This window comes from Rhagoletis zephyria, unplaced genomic scaffold (genome assembly GCF_001687245.7).
Source record: "Rhagoletis zephyria isolate East Lansing unplaced genomic scaffold, Rhagoletis_zephyria_1.1 Rzeph_scaffold_03992, whole genome shotgun sequence".
NCBI classification, from domain to species: domain Eukaryota; kingdom Metazoa; phylum Arthropoda; class Insecta; order Diptera; family Tephritidae; genus Rhagoletis; species Rhagoletis zephyria.
The window spans coordinates 4,978-31,341 of NW_016161075.1; the positions used below are offsets into that span (position 1 = coordinate 4,978).

The 26,364-nt window shown below is 33.4% G+C and overlaps 2 protein-coding genes across 3 annotated transcripts in view; one reads left to right on the top strand and one right to left on the bottom strand.

Moving 5' to 3' along the window:
* Positions 1–2,453: 2,453 nt before the first annotated feature.
* On the top strand, positions 2,454–3,412 carry LOC108370075 (paired mesoderm homeobox protein 2B-like; the record flags this gene model as incomplete). The annotated part of the gene is made up of 2 exons (XM_017625320.1): positions 2,454–2,773; positions 2,921–3,412. Coding segments are annotated over 2 exons (812 nt in total), but the record flags the coding sequence as incomplete, so codon positions are not given.
* Positions 3,413–15,976: 12,564 nt separating this feature from the next.
* Positions 15,977–26,364, bottom strand: part of kairos — a 27,143-nt gene continuing 16,755 nt past the window's right edge. The window contains exons 1-3 of one of the 2 annotated variants that reach the window (XM_017625321.1): positions 24,475–24,511; positions 17,729–18,179; positions 15,977–17,639 (exon numbers count right to left, since the gene is read on the bottom strand). In XM_017625321.1, coding sequence (XP_017480810.1) covers positions 16,481–17,639; positions 17,729–18,179; positions 24,475–24,478 — 1,614 coding nt within the window. In that variant the 5' untranslated portion in view covers positions 24,479–24,511 and the 3' untranslated portion in view covers positions 15,977–16,480. Of the gene's footprint in view, positions 17,640–17,728; positions 18,180–24,474; positions 24,512–26,364 lie in introns of those variants that run through there. The other variant, XM_017625322.1, reaches the window with a different exon arrangement.

The following is a 26,364-nucleotide window of genomic DNA, read 5'->3' on the forward strand; positions in this document are numbered from 1 at the left end:
TTCTCATATCCGGCAATGAAACATATATTCTCTTAGCATCTCATGACCGCTATCCTCCGCGCGTTTCTTGGCAAAAGCATTGTCTGCAAGCTTTTAAAGCCAATGACAAGCCCATTTTGAAGTAATATCTTTCGGAAAGAAAATTCAGCGATTGTCAAATTTATATTTGAGGTAATCGTGTTTCATGATGGGATATTTACATACATATATCGCTAGTAAATATGTATTGTAGGTATGTATGCTTCTCAAACGTATTGACCCATTAAATATTTGACGAGCAAATCTTTCAGCAAATGTTAACACTAAATCATTATTTTACGAGTTTTTAATTCGATTACAGTCTAATGTGTTGTCACTCAACACAACATAGCTAATGGTTTATAAAGTATGTAGCACAAAGTGAAAGGAATTTCTGCTTAAAATTTTTATGAGCGCCAAAAGTAATGAAAGTGAAAGTATAAAATCAGAAAATTAAGCAGAAATGTGTGAAAAGCGTTGCCCATGAAACCTATTAAAGGATGTGTGAGTGTTTGTTATTTCTGGAGACTACTGTCTGTCTGTCTGTCTATTGCCAGCTGGCAAAAGGTGTTAAATAAGCAATAACTTCAGTTGTCTTACTTGTGTCACTAGTTAGAGTGAGCACAGTTGACCATTTTTGTTATTGCCGCACTTGGTATTGTTTGCGAGATTGTAAACACACACACACATATGTACATACGCTGCGCGACAAGCGGACAATATTTAATGTTGCACCAAAGCAACCCAATGAAATTGACAGCCAGCGTCAGCACATAAAATTTGTTTTGATGAGTCCTCTGGCGCTATTGATGCTTGGCAAATGCTGACGCGTCGTAAAAATTTCATGTTTCACAAGCTGCATGGATGTGTGGGTATGTGTAATGATATATGTATTTAGTGCTAGTGGGGGTATGGGGGTACATATGTGGTAATTTGTTCCCTAAAGTGTAATTTGAGCTTTGATTTTGAGTTTACTCACATTTCGTGGAATTGACTTAGTGTTTTTATGCCGCTAAACAAGATAGCTAGGAAATTTTCTTATTTAGTTGTGAAATGTCCAATAAATGTGGCTTAAAGTTGTTCACAGTCACGCAAGGATCATTTCTAAGAGTGTGGTACTTAATATATTTTAAGAGCGTATGGAAGATTTTGATAAACAAAAATATTCGGAAAAGACCTGTGCTAGACATATATTTACTGTACATACATATATTTCTTTGAGGGAATTTATACCTCAATTTGATTTTATAACACCGTTACACACGAAAAAATTAATATATTCGCAAAACTGGGGGCCAAATAAAGTAAAACTGCGTTTCTAGTTTTTCTCTCTGACATCAGGATTTTTTTCTAAAAGGACTTGGAAATTTCTAGAATATGATTGAAGAAAAAAATTATTCTAAATATTCGGTGCATTGTAGAATAACAATATGCATATCAATTAAAAGAAAAAATTCTGGAGAATAGAAAAAAATCAATATCTTATAAAGAAAAATAAACAATTTTTTTATCTAAAACTAATAAAGTTAGAGGGAAGAAATTCGAGGATATGGTAGTTAACTTATTAGTCCTTGACATATACTTTTTTCAGTAATAAATATTGGAAATTTCCAAGGATATTCAAGGATAACATTTTAAAAGGACGCTTTAAACACATTTTCGTCCCGGTGCACTAAAAAATTATTTTATTTTTTTCAATTCTACAGAACTTTTCCTTTTAATTAATACCCATAGTGTTATTCTTCAATGCACCGAATCTTTTGAACAATTTTTTTTTATTCAATCATATTATAGAAATTTCAAAGTCCTTTTAGAAAAAATCCTGACGCCAGAGAGGAAAACTAAAAACGCAGTTTTGCTATATAAGGCCCCTAGTTTTGTGAGTATATTGATATTCTCGTGTCTTTTAAAAATTTTTGGTTTTTGTCGCACAGTGTAATACTTGAACCCTTCATTATAGCAAGATTATATTTTCAGAATTTTTAAGCGTGAATATTTTGTTCGATATCTGCTTTTATTGAACTTATGGATTTTTTTTTTTCTACAAAAAGTTTTGCCTTTTCGTTGCCCTTACCTTAGTATTTGTGCGAAGAGTGCAATGTGAAGGTTACATTTCTCGATAGAAAAGAAAACGGCATTAGTTCGATGTAAAAGACCTGCACAATCGATAGCTTGTTGTTTCGATAATTCTTTTTCTATCGGAAATCCGAGGTCTCCGAGGTGGACCTATATTAATTTGGTTTAGCTCCGATCATTGTAACATGAATAAATTAACGGTACTCCTAAACTTGTGTATGAGAATTGAAGTCGGTTCTGTTTTTTGCTTAAAAGCTACTTGTACAATGTACATACATACATATTTGTTTTCTTGCATTCTTCTACATCCGCTTTAAAATATTAATAACTTCTTTTCACTTTTCCTCGCTCTTTTTCAGATAGTAGCTTTCGTAGCAGCAGTGACGATTACCCTGAAACGTATAGCCAACACCTGCATTCACACACCACGCACATGCTGCAGCAACATACCAGTAACCAACACCAACAACTCCATTCGCAACATTCACAACATCCTCCGCAAACATGTGCGCCGTCGGCAACACAGCAACACTCACGCAAACCGCGTCGAAATCGCACCACTTTCACCTCTGGCCAATTGACTGCACTGGAAAAGGTCTTTGAACGCACCCACTATCCGGATGCATTTGTGCGCGAAGAACTGGCCACCAAGGTGGGGCTGAGTGAAGCGCGTGTGCAGGTGAGTGTTTGTCATAAAATTGCAAATGAAATTTTAATACCTGCGCATGCAATGAATGCCCGACATTTCTTATAATTCTTCATCGCCATCGTTCACCTTACTCTGCTGCTCCATACATATACACATACATGTATATTTTTGTTGCAGGTCTGGTTTCAAAATAGACGCGCAAAATTTCGTCGCAATGAACGCAGCTCAACGAGTGGTCGTTCCATATTGGCGAGTACACCTCAACCGGTGCCGCCCATCACAGTCACGCACAAATTCGATAAATCCATTGCTGGCAGTGGTGGTGCAGGTGGATTTTTTCATCAACAAATGGATCATGCGGCCGCAGCAGCAGCCGCATACACGTTGAGCTTTCCCACGCTTGGCATGTATTCGACGGCGGCGGTGGCCGCGGCTGCTGCAAAAAATTATGCAAATTCCTATAGTGCATTTGGTAGTGCAGCATCGGTGGCTAGCGCCGCGGCTGATGGACTCACTGGGGCTGCGGTTGGTGGAGGTGGCGTCGGCGGTGGCGGTGGTGCAGGCTGCGGCTTCTTTGGCTCGTCGAATTATTGTGCGCCAGCGGTTGGCTATCAGCACAGCTATGCACCGTTAAGGTATAAGGCAGCACCGGGGTTTTCTGCGTTATGAACGTGGTTTGTGAAGAGCGGCAGATAAGTGAATAAAAAAGTACAAGTTAGTTAAATTTTCAATAATCTACTGAGAACGATTCGTTTAATAAAATATTTATTCCGTTAATACAATTTTATTTTATTTTTCTTACCACGGACTGCTGAAGGAGATAAAATGTGAAAAGTGTGGTGAACACATGCCTGCAAAATAAGAAATACATTTCAAAGAGAAATTCCCAGAATTTTGGACATTAAGGATGCACTGAACCAAAAATCCATCTCTGGATCAAAAAAAAACCTTTCCTTACTTTAAGGTCGCAAATTCTTCCGAATGAATAAAAAATTCTCCCGAATGAGTAATTTTTCTTTGGAATGTGTAAAAACGTACACGAAAGTATGGAACCGTGGCTGTAATCTATAATTTTGAAGAAATGTTGGGCATGAAAAGAGGACAAAACTTCTTTAGTGCTATTTCGTTCCCATTTTTCTTCATTTTGATTGCTGTTTTTCTTCAATTAAGAGAAGTTTTTTTTTTGGGTGTGGTTGAAAATTTTTAGCGGCTTTTCACTTCACAGCCTTTTAATTTTCCTTCGTTTGCGAATTTATAGAGACGGGTCAACCATCTTCAAAAATAAATTCGAAATAAAGCCGTATTAAACCTTTATAACCATTTTAAAATATTTTGTTCAGTTTGTTAAATAAATTAATTTTGAGTTTCAAAACAAGTGGCAGCCCTCTTCAGCCACATTTTCGAAATAATTCCTTTTTAAACTTCTTTCATTTGACACCCACGTTGTTGTATTATTTTATTTAAGTTCTTAATCAAATAATTTTAACTTCTATCTAAAATTTTCTTGCAATAAAAACTTTTTTTGACACTTTTACTATAAAAAAAAATCTATAACAATGTAAATTTGATCAAAATTTCTTGCGCAAGTCTCTACGGCTAGGTTATGTTAGGATGACGGCGAACAACTTAACGTCCAAGCAGCTGCTAGGTGATGTTTCGGTACAGTGAGCCTTGTATGACTACCAACCAGCGTGGTTGATAAAATTTCATATCGATGGCTGAGTGGAAGATCGACCTATCTCGGCAGCCAGTTCGAAAACGCTCTATCTCAAAAAACTTTTCAAGAACGCCCTATTTCAGAATTCGTTTCAAAAACGCCATATCTCAGCTGCCGATTCAAAAACGCCCTATATCAGCATATTTTCAATACATTTTGAAGTGAGATAGGGCGTTTTTGAACCGCATTTTGGGATAGGGTGTTTTTCAATTAAATTCTGAAATAGGGCGTTCTTGAAAAGTTTTTTTAGATAGAACGTTTTCGAACTGGCTGCCGAGATAGGTCGATCTTCCACCCAGCCATCGATATGTTGTGCACTCTTACATATATCGGACAGATCTTGCAACGATTTATTCCTACACACTTAGTGTAGTATTTATTTCAACATCTGAAAATAAATAATTTTAAGCCCTGCAGCTTCTACGCAATTCTTTCTAGGTAATCTACCATAGGTGCGTATGTAGGTTCCAACCGACCGATACCCAGGTAAAAAAAACGCTACTAGCCTCGTAACATCAGCTCTGGGTTTTCCTAACAAATTGTGTGTTCTTTGATGGATGAACTCGAATGGGGCTAACCTGGCTAACTTATCAGAAGCCTTATTTTCTGTACTGTTGCCAGGCTCACCTTAACGGTGGAGAGAGGTACTACGCTTTAAAAGGCGATAGTCTTTCAGGCAGTTGGGTTTAATCATTTTATAGGTCATTCGGTCGGCATTTATAAGTTAAAGAACCACTTTAAAAACAGCCTGTCTTTGGTTAGGGTAATAAGAAAGTTCGGAGGAGGTTCTTAATACTTTAGCAAAGCGGGGTTCCAGATCGATTGTCACGGAGCACCCGTTTTAGCTTAAAAATCTTACAATGACTACCACGTAAACTGTCCTTGATCAGCTTGCGTAACCACATTATAACTGACCTACCTACACGCTGAGATGTCGGCTAAGAAAGTACCCCTTTCCTTCTGCATGTCCTTGTTAAAAGTTTGTGTCACGCTAAACTACATTACTTAAAATCTTCCTCCTTCATGCACTCAAAACTCATTAATTTTGTGGTTATTTGACGCTCTATTAAAACATACACACTCACCGCACACCGCACATACACATGCACCTACCGACACATTCGCACAAACCTAACCAGCTACTGTACGTGCTTTGAATAACTTTTTCAATGCAGTCGGTGGACTAAAGTAAATACTTTCTGCAATGAAGTGCATATAAACGTGCAACACTCATGCATATACAGTACATACTTACATCTAAGAAACCTGCATTTGACACACTGCATATGTATGTACATATGCACGTCGGACAGGTGAGGCACTACAGGAAATCAAAACTTTTACAAACCCTCTTTTTATTTCTTATTCTCACTATTGTATTTTGCGTATGTGCGTGCGTCTGGGGGGGTCCTGTATTGTAAGAGGGAAAGCTTGATGTTGACCTTTCGGTGTGGCTAGGGGTAATGGTAAAGTTAGCCACATAACTTTGCCAAGTCGTCGAGTTGCAGCGCTGCCGAGTTGTTTGTGCGGTGTTTATGATGACCGCAGCAAAGTACTGCTCAAAGTATTGCACTGAAATGCATTGAGTGTGGCTTTTTGTGTGCTATTGTATTGCAGTTTATGTAGTTCTGGCACTGGGTGGATATACAAAAACACGAGCATTTACTTTCTTAAATAAGAGTCCAAACATTTTTGAATTTAGTTATGTACATATTTTTACTCTTTAACGCACACCGCTTAATACTCATTTAACTGGAGTACTGACGAGAAATAGAAAAAAAAAATGGACAGGTATGTAACTACACACTATGATTGTTCGCAAAAAAAATAAAATAATCAACGCCAGTTTTTATAAATGACAATCGTTAAATGAAAACAAAAAAAAAACCGGCGGCAAAAAAAATAAAAATCAACGGGAATTTTTAGTTATATTAAAAATGGTTGGTTATATTAAAATTCCATGGGATATAAATTGCATACCCAAAGTTGTTCTAAAAATTCAGAGAAAAAAGCTCTAAATTTAGACAAACACATTTTTAATTTTCTAGGTCGTACGTTGTTGTCTTAAAAGCTTCAAGCGCGAATTTCTCATAAAGTTTTTGTACAATTTTTATAAAAAGTTGTGGGGATATAGAGCATGCCTGAAGCTATCTTTTGAAGACTTAAAAATGTTTCTACAGCAAATCTTTATATACATTTTTTGGGCTGTAACAAAGACTTGAGGCGCGATTTTTCACATTTTTTCCTACAAAATCTGTATTAAATATTTTTTAGAAAATGTGCCCGAAAATTGTTGATCTGGAAGAAATTTCTGACTGTAGTAAATCCAACCGATGGTTGAAAGTTGCGCACAAAAATTCAGAAAAATGTGAAAAGTGAGTACTGGCTGCTGGCAGTTGGGCGATACTTCGACTGCAAAAAGGTCGTACGACCGGTGTATGCTTCAAGCGCGAATTTCTCATAAAGTCGAGGAAATTCACACTTAACAAAGCAAAGTGAAGGCACCCACCAAAATGTTCGTTTATGCGAATATTTATAATAGTTTTTTACTTATGGATATACATATTATACATATATACGTACATATGTAGTGTAACCTACCTTTATAAATTCCAAAATAAATAAAACACAAGACCGAACGCTTTTATTTTACACATTCACAAGTAAAGTACGAATATTTATTTACGTCATTCAATTACTAAAGTGATTTTGCTTACAAGTTATTTGTATGTTTTTTATCTATTATATAACATGCAGAATCTGTTTATACTTTCTTGCAACATGTTTTTGGCTTTAGTGTTTCTGTGCAACAGCTTTTAATTATTTTTAGTTATTATGAATGATAACATTGTACGCTTGTTTATATTTGAAAGCATATAAATACATAGCAAGAAAAAGTTCTTTATTTTGAAAAAAAAAAATCGAATTTCTTAAACACTATTTTCAAACAATTTCACATGTTTTTTTTTTTAATATCTAAATAGTACATAATTGGGTAAAATACTTAAGTTTACAAAAGAAGAAAAACCATAAAGGAATCGATAACACTACTCCCCTTTGTTTACTTTACTAACACCCATAGATATTGAGCTTAATTTTGAAGAGGCTAACAAATTGAGCTTTTTATTGCAATGCTTGCCAGTTTTATTGTTTTTAATTTATTTTTGATTTTAAAACTTTTTTGAAATTTTTTTATATTAATTTTTAGATATTAAGTGCTTACTTAGCGCATATGTTCACGTTTAATTTTTCATTTACATATTTTCTACTAAACTATATACTCGTAGTATTTATGCGTATTTTCCCTTTTCCCCCAATAGCAAAACGAATGCATACACGACAAACGAGAGTTGTGTTTGTTAGATTTATAATACTTTTATATATTTATACACACGTAAGTAAATCTGTACACTTATATTACATGACTGTCATCCATAATCAGTGTTGCCAGAAATAAATATCCATTTAGGGCTAGAAACTCCAGAAAAAAGGGCTAGAAAGGGCTAAATAAAAAGTTTTAGAAGCTAAGAAAAGGGGTAGTTTCATTATTCGTCGGTTTAACTTTTATTTTTCAGTTGAAAATATGTTTTTCCATACAAGCAGTAGAAATATCCAAAATTAAGTTAAGCATTTTGGAGCCTTAAAAAAAAGAGCTAGGAGCTAAAAGCGAATTTCTGGAGCAATTTAAAATAAAAAGAGCTAAATCTAACCCCAAACCCACGAATATGGCAACACTATCCATAAGTCACATCTGCAGGTATGCGAATGTGTCTCTCAATATTATTCGTTTGCATAATTTATTCTTTATTTATTACTGTTTGTATTTTTCTGATTGATTTTTTTTTATTACTTTTTACTTTGATTACCTCTAGCAGCATTTTTTTCTATCGGCCTTGCATATTTACATCTATCTCCTTTTTTATAATTTCACAATTAATTACTTAGATACCTCTACGCACATTTATTTATACATACATCGATATTTATATATACTAGATATGTAAGTACATACATATATAAATATTAACGCATGGTTTTATTACAACATTAAATAACGCCTAATCAATACTGGTATTTACCTTATATATTTGTTGTAAATTTCTTTAAGTTTTCCATTTGCGAAATTGGCTATTTATTCTTCAATAACTTTAAATTTTGTCTCTATTGTACAATATTCATTTCCATATTGATTGTATGATTGCATATTTACTTAAATCTTAAATATATATGTATTTGCGATTTTATTTTGCAACATCCAAAATACATTTAGAATTCCATGTCAAATATTTGTAAATTACTAACATTGATGTCATTTTGCTTATTGTTTTGTGTAAATACTTTAGTTGAAATTCTACGAACTGCAGTTAGTGAAAATATTATATCAAATCAAAACCATATAAGTAGGAGGATATGGAAATAAAAATATGGCTTCTTAAAAAAACATTGGCCAGAAGAATAGGTGAAAATTGCAAAAATTCAAGCCTAAACCATATCATCTGTTTTTTTTTTTTGGCGCCGATCGGTTCGTATTTATTTGTTTTTAAATCCTAATCCGATAAATTTATTGTGACACAGTAAAAACAATGATTTTTGCGAATCGTCGGGCAATAATTGTGGGTAGAGGGCACTGGGAAGGCAACATTTTTCGGTAGAAAAAACACGCCATAACTTAAACTATTGGCGAATCCATCAAGCACTAAGTTACACCGTGCGACAGTAAATTTTACAAAAAAAAAAATATGTTCGCGAAACAAAAATATTTAAACTGCCGTATTAGTTTTTTCTCCCACGTCAGGATTTTTTAAAACGACTTTGAAATTACAAAAAAAAAAATATGTATTTAAAAAATTCAGTGCAATATAGAAAATTGATAGGGTATCAAATAAAAGAGATTTAAGATTAAAATTTTTGGTGCACAAGGACGAATATGTATTTAAAATGTCCGTTCAAAATTTAACCCCTGAATGTACTTGAAAATTTTCCATATTTATTTTCGGAATAATTATATGTTAAGGATTTCGCCCTTTTAACTTAATTTGGTTGAAAAAATAAAATTTATTGAAACAGAATTTTTAAACTTTAATTTTTTTATTCTATAGAGTGATCTCTTTTTTCATTTTTTACATAATTTTTCGAATAAATCATAACTATCAAATTTCAAAGTCCTTTTAAGAACTTCGGCCATTGGGCCATCAACAAGAAAGGAAATATATTTTCTGTTACTTTCAAACATTTGATGGAAAAAGGGCACACTGAAGAAATGTAGACCACACTGTAATGAAAATAATGCCCAATTTTTTCAAGAGACTATCCGGTCTTCACAAATATTATATAAAATATTTACTCTACTTACATAAATATTTAATTAAAAAAAATATATATAAATAAAAATTAAACGGAATTAAAGTTTTTTTTCATGAACAGATAAATAGATATCCAATTGTTTAAATAACTTTGACCAAAAAAAATCCCTTTTCTACAAAAAAAAAAAAAACGTTTAAAAAATGCCATGTGGAAATGAACTTAAGGACTATTTTTTAACGTAATGACATGATTATTTAGTAATGCCCAACTTTGTGGCTGCAAAACTGAATTTGCCAATTCCAAGTCATTCTCAGGCATTGGGACTCTAGGAGTGCTGCAAAGTTTTCAACGTAAAAACCTATAACTGTCATTAATATTTTGTCCTGCGTTCCTCTAATTCGTAATATCCTTAGTAGTATGAATACCGAATTTGATGTAATTAATATAATTCCGCTTTCAGTAATTGAGCCGTAAACTTTACGGGCATTGTACGAAATCGGAGTGCAGATATGTCTACACTGTATGGGGAGTCTGGACCATCATTTGCCACAATTAAACGTTGATGAGGATAATCCCAGATCAGGGCGTCCAAACACGGCCGTTACCGAAGAAAATATTGAAAAAGTCAAAAAACTTGTTCTAAAAGATCGGCGAATCTAATTGTAGCAGATAGCTGAAACCATATGAACTAGCAAAGAAGGAACAGAATTACAACTTCGGAGGAGTTTGTGGACGCCTGTGGCGATAATCCAGATAAAATTTTGGATTGAAAAGGGAAAAAGCCATCACGAAAATTCAAAAGTGGTAAGATCAGCATTCAAGGTCATAGCCACTATTTTATGGTATTGTCAATGTATTCTTTTAATCGACTATCTTACAATATATATATATATATTTCAATAAAATATGTAACAAAACAAAATCTGTAAAAGAAAAGTAAAAATGAAAAAAAAAATATCCAAAAATCGAATCTCAAATACGTTTTCTTATAAAAAAAAAAACGGTTCAAAATGGAACCAGTTAAAAACTGGTTGCAAAGTAATGCACTAGGCGACGATTGCCACCGCCAATGACATCGCCATGTCAAACTGGACACTTGAAAGCATTGCTTGGGTATTGAGCTAGAACTAGTAATGTCGGCAAAAGGTCTAAATAGTTCAACGCTAGTTCTGAGCTAATAAGATTTTCCGCAGAGAGTAGAGTGGAAAAGGCGGTGTGTGTATAGTATGTATGTATGTAGTATTGTCATTATTGATTAGCATTAACGTCTTTTTCTTTCTTTTTAACAGTGTATAGGCAAGTCCAGCTTGTTAGTTATGCATATACATATACACGTATTTACCATACATATGCAAATGCACAAATGCACTTACATACATACATACGTACATATGTATGTATGCGCATGCAATAATACTAATAACAATATTAATTTAATTACTTATTCATATTGGACTTCAATTTTCATTTTTCATTTGGTTATTTTGTCGCATATTGGTGTACATATACATATGTGTAAATAGATATAATGATTATCAAAACTAATTTCCGTCATACAAATGTATGTATGTAATACAGGCATACACATAAAGGTAATTTATTCGTTTGATGTAATTTCATTTATTTGAAATTCTTAACAAAAACTTTATGTATTCGCTTGGTACTTGTGTATTCTTGTACATAAATAGGTGTAGTTTTTACAAATTCCATTTGATTTTTATTTTTATGCAAATTGTTTAGGTATGTAATTTCACATAATGAATGGTTCAGTTAACTTTGTATTACATTTGATTGAATTTGTTTATAAATATTTATTACATGCTTTCTTTTGTTTATATGTACATATGAATGTGGAGCTGATATACATATATATTGTTTTTTTGTACTGCATTAAATTCAAAATTCATTAAAATAAATGAAGCCAACAATGCCGTAATTAAAAGAAAACTTAAAATTTTCTGAATTTATTATTCGCTCTGTAAGATGTACATCATTTAAACGCCTGCGTGGTACGAATAATGATAAAATATATATATGTATATTTTTTTAAAGTCCCTTATGCCGATCAGGTACTTACATACATTCACCACCGCCAGCGTTTGTCCTAAACAGGTACATAGCTACTTTTCGCGCAGTCATTTTGTGAATTCTCATAATTTTCATAATCTTTTGAAACAAGTTTTCGATTCTAATTTTCATTGAAAAACATTTAAACATCACATCTAGGTATGCTTGTACTATGTGTATGTGTATTAATTATGTAACATGTAGGTAAATAGCAAATTGGAGATTTTTGAGTGCAAATTTTGCAAATAGAAAACGTCGAACGAACGCTTCAAACGGTTGTACTTTTGTCACTTTACAATGCATATCAAGATTTTTCTCTTCATAAAATTGCTTTGTGGAATTTATTTATAGTTACTTGGTTTATGGTTTTGCAGTCATTATATCTCTCCATGAGCACTGTTGGTCGCTAGGTTTTTCTTTTTTTGTTTTTATTTCATTTACGCACTTTTTTTTTAAATATTTCTTTTAATTTTTATTTAAAATTTAACCTTGCTCGACAATTCTTAAAGAAAAAAATTTAAGAAATAAGAACAACAAATATTTCAAATTTGACTTAGCCTTATTTTACGCACATCGAGATATTTATTCTAGCGATTGGTTTAAAAAAAAAAATGGCGCCAAAGCGTGAAAGAAATGACCGCGATGGTGATAGATAGAGGGAAAGGATACAAAAAAAAAAAAACTAAAGTATCGGCCAGTAAAATGTATACCAACATTGATATATCTATGGCCAAAAGCAATAATGGCCTAAGTCAAGCAGAAGTTTGCTGCACATCAATTTGATAAGTCAGTGAATTTTTGAGCAAGTTTTGTCTTTTAGTTTATTTATGTTCGAAAAACACGAACCATTTTAATGAAAACTAGCCAAAGTTTCACGCCACTTCCGAATAAAATTATATTTTTTTTTTTTAACAATTTTCTGTGAGGATTTTTCTTAAGGGTCATTCAACAGGCCAAAAAATAAAACAGAAAAAGAAAAAAATTTCCTTAAATGGATAGTTCACCTAATGATAAACGATCTGGAAGTGGAAATTATCCAGCTTTCCTCTGGCTTAGAATTAGTAATCGTGGTTCTCACTGAAACGATTTTTTATCCCAACATGAAGACGCCCCTCTCATTCTTAACGTTAAGTTCTCAAAACTTTTTTTCTCTAGCAGAACGTTCCCCAAAATGTAAATTTTCTGTGGAAATGACACATATTTATATAAGTATATAACTCAAGTTTAATAATTTATTAGTCTCGTACTAAACTGGCATCTTGCCTCAAGCGTTAGTATTAGGAATATTGGTAAATCAATGGTTAAAGAGTAACTACTTTTTTTGTATTTCCGCCAGTGTTTGTTTTGGTCGACAAAGACTTTTGTCACGCTCACTATACATTATATATTTTTGGAAATCTTAGAAATGGAGCTTCCTTTCTGCCGAAAATGTTTACCTTTGCATTACATTCTTTGGTCAAACAGCAAGAAGAAAACAGAAAAGAGAAGCCACAATTTTTTGTAGAAAAGGCAACGCCATTCGAAAACAAGCAAATAAAAATCAGCCTCTTGATATAAGCGATTACTGCTTTTGTCCTTATTCGTACGATATTTAGTAAATATGCAGTTTTTTCAGGCATACCAGAAACACCGTTGCAGTTATGTATTTGACTTAGAGACTTAAGAACATGATTAATTTTTCTTTTCGGTCTGTAGGAGGTGATTTTGTATTATTCGTTAGTTTATTTATTTTTCGTTAAGTTATGCATTTTGTTCAAATAACTTGTATTTTTGTTAATACCGAAATTTTATTTGCCTATTTAAGTCAATCAATGAATGTGATTTCAACATACCCGTGACAAAATTATATACATACAGTCAGTCAATAAAGTTTAGGTACAGCGATTTTTATACAATACGGGCAACTATTTTTTAAATGTTTTATTTTTCGTTTTTTTTTTTAATAAACGTATTAAATCTACAGCAAAAACCCCACAAATCAGAGTTCAGATAATTGGCTAAAAAAACTGCGTACTCAACTCTAAAGAGTGTAAATAAAAACTTCACTGCATAAGGTGTGGAGCTCTGAGTTTGGGGGTTTTCGTTGTAGATTTAACCATATTTTTTATAAAAATAAGCGAAAAATAAAATATTTAAAAAATAGTTGCCAGTATTGTAAAAAAATCGCTGTACCTAAACTTTATTGACTGACTGTATGTATTTATGTGGTGCACATATCGATAAGTTTTAACAATTTATTTATTTTGTTATTTATTTTCAACTATTTTTTATAAAAATTTTGTATATTCTTAAAAAAAAGGCGTAAACTTTGCGCAATATTTAAATAAAGTTCGAAAAACCTTAGTAAAATGTTCAGGCTTTCTAAATAGATTTCTTTGACCATGCAGTTTTGTGGCCCATTAAATTTTAGTATAATAAATTATAAAGTAGTTAGAACTTATGTTTGTTTTGGCAATGTTCTTGTTGAAGCTACTGCCCATTTTTTTCATATAAAAAATTATTTAAAATGTTTACCTACTCTAAACATTTCTATGAAATTTAGATGAAAATCTTGAAATTTTTATTAAAGTTTATTGAATTGCACAAAATTGCAAACTTGGATTAATACGGTTTTGTTAAAGACTAAACTATATTTTTATGAAAATTAATAATTAAAACTAAATATGTGCTGCGCTTATAATTTTGTCACGAATTGTATTTACTAAATTACTTGATAATGTTGCAGCTTTCTAAATTTAATTATGTATATATGTACATAAACACATATTAAAAATATACTTATATCTAATAACATTTGTTTCGGAACTGTACATATGAATGTACATACATATGTATGTAAAATACTCTCATGCACTTTTGTTTTCTTATATATGAATATTTTATAACTAGGTACTCTACTACTGTTCAAGAGCATTTTCAAAACAGAATAACCGCAATATATTTTTGTAAGAGAATATCATGCTGATCATTTTCGCTAAACAAAGCCATAGCCCATTACATTTGAGTTTTATTTAATTTGAACTCAAAGATAAAGATGTCAGAATGTGTCATTGTACTGTGGCAACAAAATCTTCAATTTTCAATTTAAAAAATAATAATAATCCTTGCTTTCCTACTTTTTTAAAGATTTTGGCACTTTTTTCTTTGCAAAGGCTACCAATACTCATTAAAATATCTACGATTAATATTCAGCTGTATGAAGCCTTCAAACAAATATTCTTCGTAGGCCCTCCATTTACGTAAGGCGTCAAGAAACACAAAAACCTTTGCAAAGGTTCTCTATGTTTCTAGCTAGCGGAAAGTTTCTAATTTCATTTTTTTTTTATAGGTACCTAAATGCGAGACTTCAGGAAGTTTTTTTGTTGCACATCACTACTCCTTAACCTTTGAGTTAGAGGGCTGCATAAATTCATTCAAAACGGCTTATGAATTATTCATACACAAAACGAATGAATGATTTTGGCTTAAAATTTTTTGGAATTTAAGTGAATAATGACAATTTTTTGTATGAATTTCCAAAAATATTTTTATGCATGTATTGCTGCGCTCCTATTACAATACGAACAAATATGTTTGTAGAAAAAAACTATAATCGAAATGAGTTTGAATGATTTGATTGTGAAAATTTAAAACAAAATGTATATTCATAAATTACAAAAAAGTTGGAATGAATTCATGCAGCACTCTACTTGGAGTACCAAACAAGGTTTTAGACGGGGTGACTCCTTTTCGTAGGATTTCTTTAAGCTGATATTGGAGAAGATAGTAAGATCCGCAGAACTGAACCCTTCCGGAACAATTTTTTACAAGAGTGTATAATAGCTGGTCTTGGCATTTCCAATTGCCGTCAGTTGACGTAGAAGACAGAGGACAGGCAAAAAACGCTTAGGCGGTTACAGCCCCAAAGAAGAGGAAGAGTAAAATTGTGGTATTGATAAGTATAAAGAATGTAAAGACCAAGAAACCAAAGCAGTGCTCGCGATCAGTATATTAAAAGTTAATCGGTAAATAAGAAGAATGTCAAAAAAATGTATAAAATATATTGAAATGTACTAGTCAAGTATGTATATATAGACAAAAAACAAAATTTTAGTTTGAAAAACATTGCAAATATTAAAAACGAAACACCATTCATCCACTTTTGACCGCCACTGTGTGTAATAGAATATTCAATATTTATAAGTACGTATGTATGTTTCTATACATAATTATCTATCACAAGGAACACATATCTAGTAACTAACACATAACTCTTAGCCAAATAATTTAACTTAGTTTTTCTTTTCCATCCACCTTAGTCGATCTAAGTAATTACAAGTTCTAAAGACTATTTTAATGTTAGTTTTGCGATTGAATATTCGATATGTGCAAGCACTTTAAATCTGTACATACTTAAGTAGTTATGTAGTATTTCTGTATAAACAGGAACCAGAAGGTACTTCAGACTCTAAATGTCTGTTTATATTTTATACAAAATCAATCAGAATAAAATAGATACTTTTGTTAGAAAATCCTTATAAATACATATTTCTTACTCTCTCCCGCTAGGTATCATCAAACATTGCACACTTTTCCGAAATATCACACTTAAGTTTAAAAACTTACCAATCGTTAACGCCCACTTACTTGAACAGCCGACGCACTGCCAATTATTTAACGAACAAATCTTTCAACGTTGAGCATAGGGACGCTTCGCAGGTATCCTTCGAATCGTCCTCATCCGTCTTGCCAAACCAATTGAGCGTCGAACGTACTGCATTTGTTGCCTGACTTTGCGCGCTGCGGCCGCCACGTTTAGCCGATTCCTTCGACAAGAGACCACCACCCGATTTTGTGCTACTACTTTTCGGTGTACTACCCGAACTGCCCGATGGCCCCGAAGTGGAGCCTTTGCGCAGAAAACCCTCAATTGCCGAACCAATTACAGTCGCATCGACAATAGTGCCCTTGGTAGTGTCCGTCCAACTTTTCTGCTTGCTGCGTGGCACCAATTTCGGCTTGCTTTCGCGTAGAACATCTTTCGCCTGCAAGCGTTTTAACATGTCTTCGGAGAGTGCCATGGCGGTGCTTTTGCTGCGTATGCTCTTCTTGCGCGCCATGGGCTGATGGCGTTTCTCGAACCAACCGGAAAGCGCTGCAGAGCTATTGTCTTGTGCGTTGCTCACCAACTGCTTGGCATTATTGAGTATGGAAACATCGAAGCTGTTGGAGCGTGTAGAACGCCCAGCATTGGGATCGAGCAGATTCGATGCTGAGCTGCTGGTTGCTGAAGCGGCGGCAGATGGCATCAGGCCGCTATTGGCTGGTTTAGTTTTGGCGGTGGCACCGGTGGCACTGCCACTGGCACTAGTGGTAGGCGGCAACACTACGGTCGGTACTGCATCCTCGCATTTGTTAATCTCAATGGCTGACGAGGTGAGCGCGCTAAAGATTGATGTGCTCAACAAGCCACCGCTCTTCTTGCGTTTTACCGACGAACGATTGCTGCCCGGTTGTAGGATACATGGCGAGATGATGGCTGGATGTTCGGAGGCGCGTCGCATATTCGGCGCTGGTGAGGTGCCACCCGACACGCATTCCGAGTAGCGACGATTTGTGTAGCGTTGCGGCGTGCCACTGCCAACTTCATCTAAAGTTTGTACCTCGCACACCTTCTCGCTGCTGGTATTCCAGAGTTTCATGCGCGCCTTACGCGACTGCACAATGTCATCCATTATGTCCAATTGTAGATTGTGAATGCTGCCAATGGGATCTGTGGATGGTGGACCGGTTGAGGTTTTGCTTTCGCGGCGCGAGTTCAGCACACGGCTGGTGAGATGGAAAAAAGGTTGAATAGTTAGAGTATAGTGACTTTAGAGCACAGCACAACAAACAAGCAACCCCCTTCCCCAACTCACCTGCTTCCGGTGGGATATGCGGCAACCGATTCACGGCGTGAGCGACCAAATAAGGTGGTTGGCACTTTGGAGATTGTTACAACGGAATGACGTCGTCCGGATGGTGCTGGCGCCTGTGAGAGCGTGGCGAGGAAGGCCGCCTCTTTGGGCGAGGGACCAGAACCTTCACCGCCGCGCTCGGACAGGCGGCGCACTTGACTTGCTGTGATGCCCTCGGTGACCTGCTGTGAGGGCAGTGAATGTTTACGGCCTTCACGTGGGTCACGCCATGGTGAAAGCAAATACGGATTTACGGGCGAATCAATATCCAAACTGGCTTTGTTCGATGGGGTCTCTGAGCTGTCACGATCATCCTCTTCCACCAATTGGGATTCTTCGACCACAATGAGTGGCTCTTGCTTGCCCCCCGAGCCGAAGCGTGAAAACGAGGAACGTCGCATGCGGAATGTATCTGAAAAAGGGCAAAGAGGAGAAATTTGAAATGAAAGATAACGTAGTCCTTCATAATAGTTGTGCTTAAAACATCTGGTATGAAATTTTTTTCACAAATGCCAATAAATTTCCAATTGATTAGGTTTTGTGAGTTGCTGCTTGAAGCATTCGGCTGGTAAGCAATCATCCATTACCATGCAGACACCTGTAGCATTTTATACACCCACGGGCGCATACAAAGTCGTGTACATACTTAAATTTCTACGTACGTAGGCGTAACATTCGGACTTTTGTAGATTTATTGCTTCCGTCAAGTTTTCTCCTAGGAATTTAGTGTCAATTGTTGGCATATTTTCATGCCTACGCTTAGGCAAATATTTACAACAGCTCATGTACGCCGGTGAGTGAAATTCGCTGAACTTTGATCCTAAACATACAACCAGCGAGTCAAATTAAATACACAACGGATTTGTATAGGGATATTTTTATTTTTTCAAGCCAAAAATTCGACCAATATTAACTGAAGTTGCTGGCATTTAAAACAATTGGAATTGAATTGCCTGCAAATATTTATACCATCAAAAGGCTTTTCAAGGAGTTTTCGGGTACAAAGAATAATCTACAATTTATTTTAACGAAAAACGGTCGCTGGGTGCACATGAAGACATGACATTGTTTGCACTTAATTTCATCAGTTCCACAGAAAACAAAATTTTAATGTCGTACAAAGTATTCAAAGAATGCAAAGCGCTCAGTAACAAGCTCTTTTATTTAATGAGCATATTTTACAACAAACGCAACTCGACACGCGCTTCAGCCAAAGCCAAAGCTCTTATAAGTCAAATCTGTATAGCGAGGGTAACTCAATATTTGATTGCCAATATTCAATTCGCAAACATTTACCAACAGTTTATTTTATTAGCTGGAAAACCGCACAATCATAATAATCAATATAAACACAAATTAATAGATATAAGTATGTATATGCATTCGTAAATGAGTATGAATATACGATTTTACTAAGCTTCAGTGTATTCTCTATGTGGTATATGTAGTACTCCTACTTATGTAGCAACTGAACATCGCATTCTGAGCTAAGCATAGAGCGCTACAATGGCATCAAATTAAATTGGCTTGCAGGCAGCAAGGCAGCCGCAGTCGTGCGTATATATGTAAATTCTTGGAGGGGCAGCACAAGTCCTGATGCAGGCGGGAAATGCGCGAAAGTGCCACTGAGCCATCAATGATAATGTAAATAAATAAATCACAAATATTTGAAATATGCCAAGAGAGAGAGACGACGGCGAAAGAGATTGGAGGTGCATACAGATGAGTCGACTTGACGAGTGCGGAGCAATACTCGAGGGATGGAGGAGCGCAAGGATAGTAAAACTAATGGATCGATGCTACCTTCCGTGCATAAACATAAATTTCCGACGTGAATGCAAGCAGAGGACTACAAGGCGCATATACATATGTACATTAGGGTGGCTCAACATCTTTTTCCTCCAGCACCCCACAGATCTGAAGATTATCAAAAATAAGGGGACACGTATTTTTTTTTAATTTGAAATCGGTCGCCAGGGATTTGTGATTTCCCATGTAGTTTACATGGGGAAAATAAATTTTTTCGTAGAATTGCTATAAAATTGTTAAAAATAAATATTTTTTGATCGGCAGAAGTCTTCACAAAATACCACTATAATAGTTATTTAACCTACAAATTTTGCTAAGTGTGTTTTAATAACCTTTAATCCTATCTGTTATATACAGAAATTAGTTCTTTTATGTTTTCATAACCATTCTACTCGATGTTTTCTGTATCTAGGTTAAAGATCAATAAAACATTTAAGTCTCTTCATCAAAAATAAAAGCGTTTGAAGATATTTAAAAATATTTTTGAACGGTGTTGCCACCTTTCTAAAAAAAATAGATAAACCATTATTAAAATTGTAAGCTTATTTAACAATATGGGTATCACCTGAAAGGTATACGCATAAGCTTTGGACTAAAATACTTTCAAATAGGGTTGCCACCCATCCAAAAATATATGTGAGTTAAAGTATGTATTTTCAAAACCCACTGCTGGGCGTGCATAAACCTTCCATTTGATATCCATATTGATGTTTTAAATAAGCTAAAATTTTTAATGATCATTATTGTATTTTTTTGAAAGGTGGTAACCCCTTACAAAAATGTTTTTAAATCTCTTAAAAGGCTTTTAGTTTTGACGAAGAGACTTAATTATTTTACTGAGCCGTTAAATAATTACAAATTTTCAAATTTCTGGCAACCCTATTTTTAAAACTGTTTACCATGTACTCACAGAAATAATTGAGTAGAATGAAAAGATAAAAATTAACACATCCATTGAGCTGTTTATGTGTGATATGGTTATGAAAACATAAAAAAAACGAATTTTCGTATACAACAGGATTATCGGTTATTTAAACATCATGGTGTTATTTTTTGAAGACTTCTGAAGGGAAATAGTCTTATTCGATCAAAAAATATTTATTTTTAACGGTTCTATAGCAATTCTACGAAAAAAAAAATTTTCCCCATGTAAAATACATGGGAAACTTCAAAGCCCCGGCGGCACAGGCAAATATTAATCGATTTCAAAATAGAAAAATACGTGTCTTCTTATTTTTGATATTCTTCAGTTCTGGGTGGTGCCAGCAGGAAAAATTTCAAAAAGTTGATTTTCCTATGTATTTTTGTGCCACCCTTATGTACATATATTTATATGAATGTGCTTATGCGTGCAAATATTATTGTATAAAGCGATTACCCAGCACAACACAGCAGTTTATTTATTCATATTACGTAGTGACAGGCGATGGAGCGTTAAAGTAATGTACGGGTAGCAGCAGAGGTATAGAGAAAGCTTTAATGTTGCATGAGTTGCAACGAAGAGCAACACTTTCACATACCTCCCTTATAAAACTCTGAGTTTAAATTGTATTGAAATGTTTGGAATGATGTCTCGGTACTTGATATTTTGTTGCATTTTCTGCATAAATACAGGTGGATAAGCACATTTTTATATACATACATACATATATATATGACCTATACCTATAGTAATGCAGGCTCTTAGCGTGAAGAGGAAATAGAGTACCAGCAGAGTTGGCATTGAAAAAATATTTAAATTTTATTATTTTGAAAAGAAAAATAGTTTATAGAAACTCTTTTCTGTTATTTTTACTTTTGATAATTCAATTTGCTTCTTTTTAACTTAATTTTCTTTTAACTATTGGAGTTTAGTTTAGAAAGAAAAAATGCATATATGTATGTAACCTTTTTATATTCATTTAATTTTTTGAAACTTATTTGATTTTTCTTTTTTTAATTTAACTTTATGATTTTATTCCTTAAAACGATATTTTTTTATTTGCCTTAGCATTAAGAAACATATGTATTTATTTCTATATTTTTTAATTTAACTTAATTTCGGTTGTTAGATGATAATATTTTAAAAGAGAAATATTTTTTCAATTGGATTTAGCTTGAAGGAACCTATTTCATTTTACAATTATTTTTGTCTTTTTTAATATAATCTTTTTTTAGTTTTAAGATTTTACTATTTTTAAAAGAAAACTCATTTTTCATTGCATTTAATTTTTGAAACTATTATATGTTTATTTTACTTTTTAATGTAATTTGTTTATATATTTTTTTTTTTATTTTTAGATTTTGTTGTTAAAAAAATACTTATTTAAATTTTAATTTTAATACTTTTTATATTATTTTCCTTTTTCAGTTTAATTTTTTTTTTTTTAATTGTTGGTTTTTATTGTTTTGAAAAGAATAACATTTTGGTATTAAATTTATTGCTAAAAGGCAAACAGAAGAACGCTAAGACCATAGGTTTAAATTAGTCTTTCGAAATACAGAAATGAAATTTTAAGACGGTTGCCAGAATTGTTAATTGTCTAACAATTTAAGCGCTACATATTTTTAGAAGAATAAGATTTAAAATACCTAAATTTCGCATCTGCCAATTATTGAATACAAATCTTTAAATTCTTTTTAGATCTATAATCCTATTAAGAAGTTTTCAAGATTAGCAACAAGAAACAAAGCCAACGTCTTTTTTTTTTTTTGTTGAAAACGTGATACGCCCAACTGTTCATACCCAAAACAAAACTTACATACAAATAAATGTACCAACTACGTACTATAAACATCTACAGTGAAAATAATCTACTACCAACAATTTGAGCTATTCTCTGTCAGCAAACGCTGTATGTATTTATGCTGTTTGCTTCACTAATACAGGCTACCAACATCTTCATCTGCTTCAATTTTCCTATTGAGTTAGCAAAGTCACAGCACTTTCAGTGAATTAACTTTCAACAGAAACGTGCTGCAATTTATTGCCTCCAACAACAACAACAGGAATTTACAACTATTGGACAGGGTAGTGGGCATGAATCTATTTTTGCTATCTTTGCTTACATTCATCTCCACAACACTTTATATATACATCAATACCTTCTCCCACATCATTTCATCATTTTGTGCGTAGAAGAGTATACAATTTATTAAGTATGTAAGAAATTATTTCCCGATTGCTATGAAACTGCTTCAAACCTTTAATTTCTTTCTTATTTTTTTTGTTGACTTTATTACTTTTTATCCGATGGCTTATTAACAAATTTTTTGAGAGCATCTATGGGAATTCATCAATAATATAGTTAGATGTTTTGGCTAAATGCACGACACTTGGAAGCGTTTACACGATAGCATTACAGCGAATGCGAATTGGGTATAATAGGAACGTGTTGAACAAATTCGTATTGGCAATTAACCCAAGTTTTGTGGAGCAAAGTTGTGAAGTTTTACACTTTATTTCATTTAACAGCAAGTGGAAAAGCATAAGAAGTTGATTTTATTAAGCAGTCAAAGGCGCTTAAGGGGACCAAGTGAAGAATAAACGGAAACTTATACATATTGAGTTTTTTTAGCCTCGGGGAATACATACAAATTGATGTTAAAATGTGGTGTGAATGTATGTATGAAAATTATACTATTTTTGTCTATTTATTTGAATAATCGAAACAACAGCAGAAGAAGTCAGTCCACAGTAATAGAACTTTTCAGATGCATTTAATAAAAAATTTATTGGAAAGCGTAGAGTTGTTAAGAACTAGAAAAAAAATATAAAATACGTTTATTTATTTATTTCATTATTTTTCCGTTTTGATTTGTTTTTTTTTGAACTGAATAATATGTTAAGTCATTTTCTTTAATTTAACTTTTTTTCCAATAAAAAGAACCGACGAAAAAATTGGAATTTTATTAATTAGATATAAATAAAATTAGGAGCATTCTGAGACACGGTCTATTAACGGAGTACTTCCAAAACACCCCCATCGAGGTGATCTTCGCATGATTTAAGGAGTCCTTTTCAATTTTTTACGAATCAATCAATCATTCAAGGAGTTCTTAAATCACAGTTTTTCCATATATATTCGGAGCCTTGCGGACTGCGCGGGTTGGCTGGGTTTATGTATTTCTACACACGAAGAGGTGTTTTCGATTTTGTCGTTCGGCGATAGGGAATCAAAGTGATTCTATATAATTTTTTAACAAATATATAAAAGCATTGATTTCTAGCCACCAGGTTTTAGGGTCGCTTGAGTTCGGGGCCTTTGCGCCACCCGTATGATTCGCCTCTGTTTAGCAGAACGGTGAACAAGGCTTTTATGAGAACTTCGTTGCGCCTACTCAAACAATTTACTAAGAAAGCATAGTACACTTAGGTCTCTTTTTATGCGGTACATGCGTTCCTCAGAAAACCGCATAAAAAAAATCCGCATAAAAAAGTTCTTTACTTTCATACAAAAACAGGGGATGCGTTCCAGCATTTTCAAAAACCGCATAAAAAAATCCAGTGAGGCATTATTAAGCAAAAAAAAAACTATTTATTTCTTCACTTCAACACTTATTATTCCATGTAAAACTGAACATTAATGGAATAAATAAAATTGTATCTATTTTAACAAAAAATAAATAAATACCACAATAAATACATGACTTATGTAAGAATACAAAGACAAATTATTTATCAGAAGCATTGTCAAAAAAGAAGCACATTGAAAGAAAAGTAATAAAAACTCTCAAAAAAGCAAAATCGCTACTGCGAAATAATGATTTGAAAACACGCATAAATTCAAATCCGCATAAAAAAAAACCGCATAAAAAGAGACCTAAGTGTACTTAACCAGCTTTTTTAATTATACACGATAATAATAATTTTGAAACCAATACGAGTAAATACGAATAAATTCCAAAAAGTTAATTACCCATTATTGAATTTTGAAATTTCCTTCGTTATTCCAGTTTAGTCTGCAATTAAAAAAAGGAAAATTAATTAATTTTAAGCAACAAATATATAAAACATATTACTACAGCAGGCTACGCAATTGAACTAGTCTAATAAATGAGATTAAAAAAAAAGTGTTCACAATTTTCTATTTGACCGAAACCCTTAGTTTTTCCTCTAAATATGCTTTAGACACAACCAAAAGTGAAATATCATATCATTTTTAAAAAATTATTCCATTTCTTTGTGTATTAAAACTGTACAACAAAATATTTTTTTTTATTAAATTGGAAAATGTGTATTTAAAAAAAAAAAAAAAAACCCGACTATCCTCGTGCACCACTGTCCTCATTTAGTCACTTATTTCGTGTTATTAATACTTAAAAATAAAATCATTGTTCATCGATAATAATAATGATGGCAACGGGCCATAAGGATTATTTAAAATAAATAAAAGTGAGATAACGGTAGAATGCATGATGAAAATTTAATGTCATTGCCTGCCGAAGGGCGACCGCTTTTAGAAAAAAAAAAAACTTTTTCTAACTAAGATATTGCACTCACCAGTGATCGAACCCAGGTTCTACAAAGTGGAAATACAAACCTCTAACCGCTCCTCTATAGCGGCCGCCATGTGTATGATATAGTTAGTGACTTCATACCCGGAACATTCTCTCTGATATCGAAATAAAGCTAACTTAACCTCAATAAACAACGCATGAGCAAGCAACTTAAAACTGGCTAATTTGTAGTCCTCACCAAATCTTTCCCCAAATCTGCCTATGTACTTAAATAAAGTAGTATGTACATGCATCCTTAAACCACCACACAACACAAGTTGACAAATATTCAGCTACACAGACCAACCATCCTACAAATATACATACATACACACACTTCAATTCACAGTAACTGACAAACTAATTAAAATCCACTTGCATCCCACACACTGGAAGTCAATTACCTTTTTGCCACTTGTTGCCAACTAACTAACGACTAACGAGCAAAATCACCAGCTCAGCGACATAACGATTCTCTGGGCGACACTTTGACAACTTGGCAAGGCATCCAATTTCCAGAATCAGAATAAATTTGGCATGCAACAAGTAGACGACTCGAAACGGTGTTGCGGACACATATTTATATATGTACATACTAAATAGATATGTATCTATGTGGTAATATGCACCCTGCAGGAAATTTAATTAATTAGAAAGTAATTTATAAATTCATTTTCAATGATAACTAATTGAAATTCTCACTTTTTTTAATGCAGCGAACTCCTTTGTTTAACATGGTTTAATTTTAGAATGCATTTGGCTTTAAAAACTTCAAAGTCAACATGTTTCGTTCTGAACTTCGCAGATGCTGATCTGATGATGAATCTTGCCTCGACTGATTAAAACCAATTATCAATTGATACAAAAAAATAACCCACTTGTAGTTAGCTTTTTGCAGGATTTCTATAAAATATATAACTTGTAGTTAGCTACAAAAAGCTAACTTGAAACTAGTTGACAGGTAATGCTGGAGATTGTTTTCTTTAAAGGCGTTTCTATTTAAATATCCTGCGCTTCGCAAATTCCTTTTTTGAATTGAGGACAAATAAAAGGAAGATCCAAATTTCATATTCTCATTTTGAAGTTATGTATGTCTGACGGAGTTCGAATATGGGACCACCTACAGCAGAATATGTAAACAAGTATGAAATGTAATAAAATAAAAAAATAAAAAATATATAAAAAATATATTTTGTTTTTCCTATTGATATTCTATGTCCAAAAGTAGTTAGTGACAAGTTAGTTACACCAAATGCAGAGGTATAAATATAGTTAGCTTTCGTCAAAGAAAATATACAGATAATAGTGAC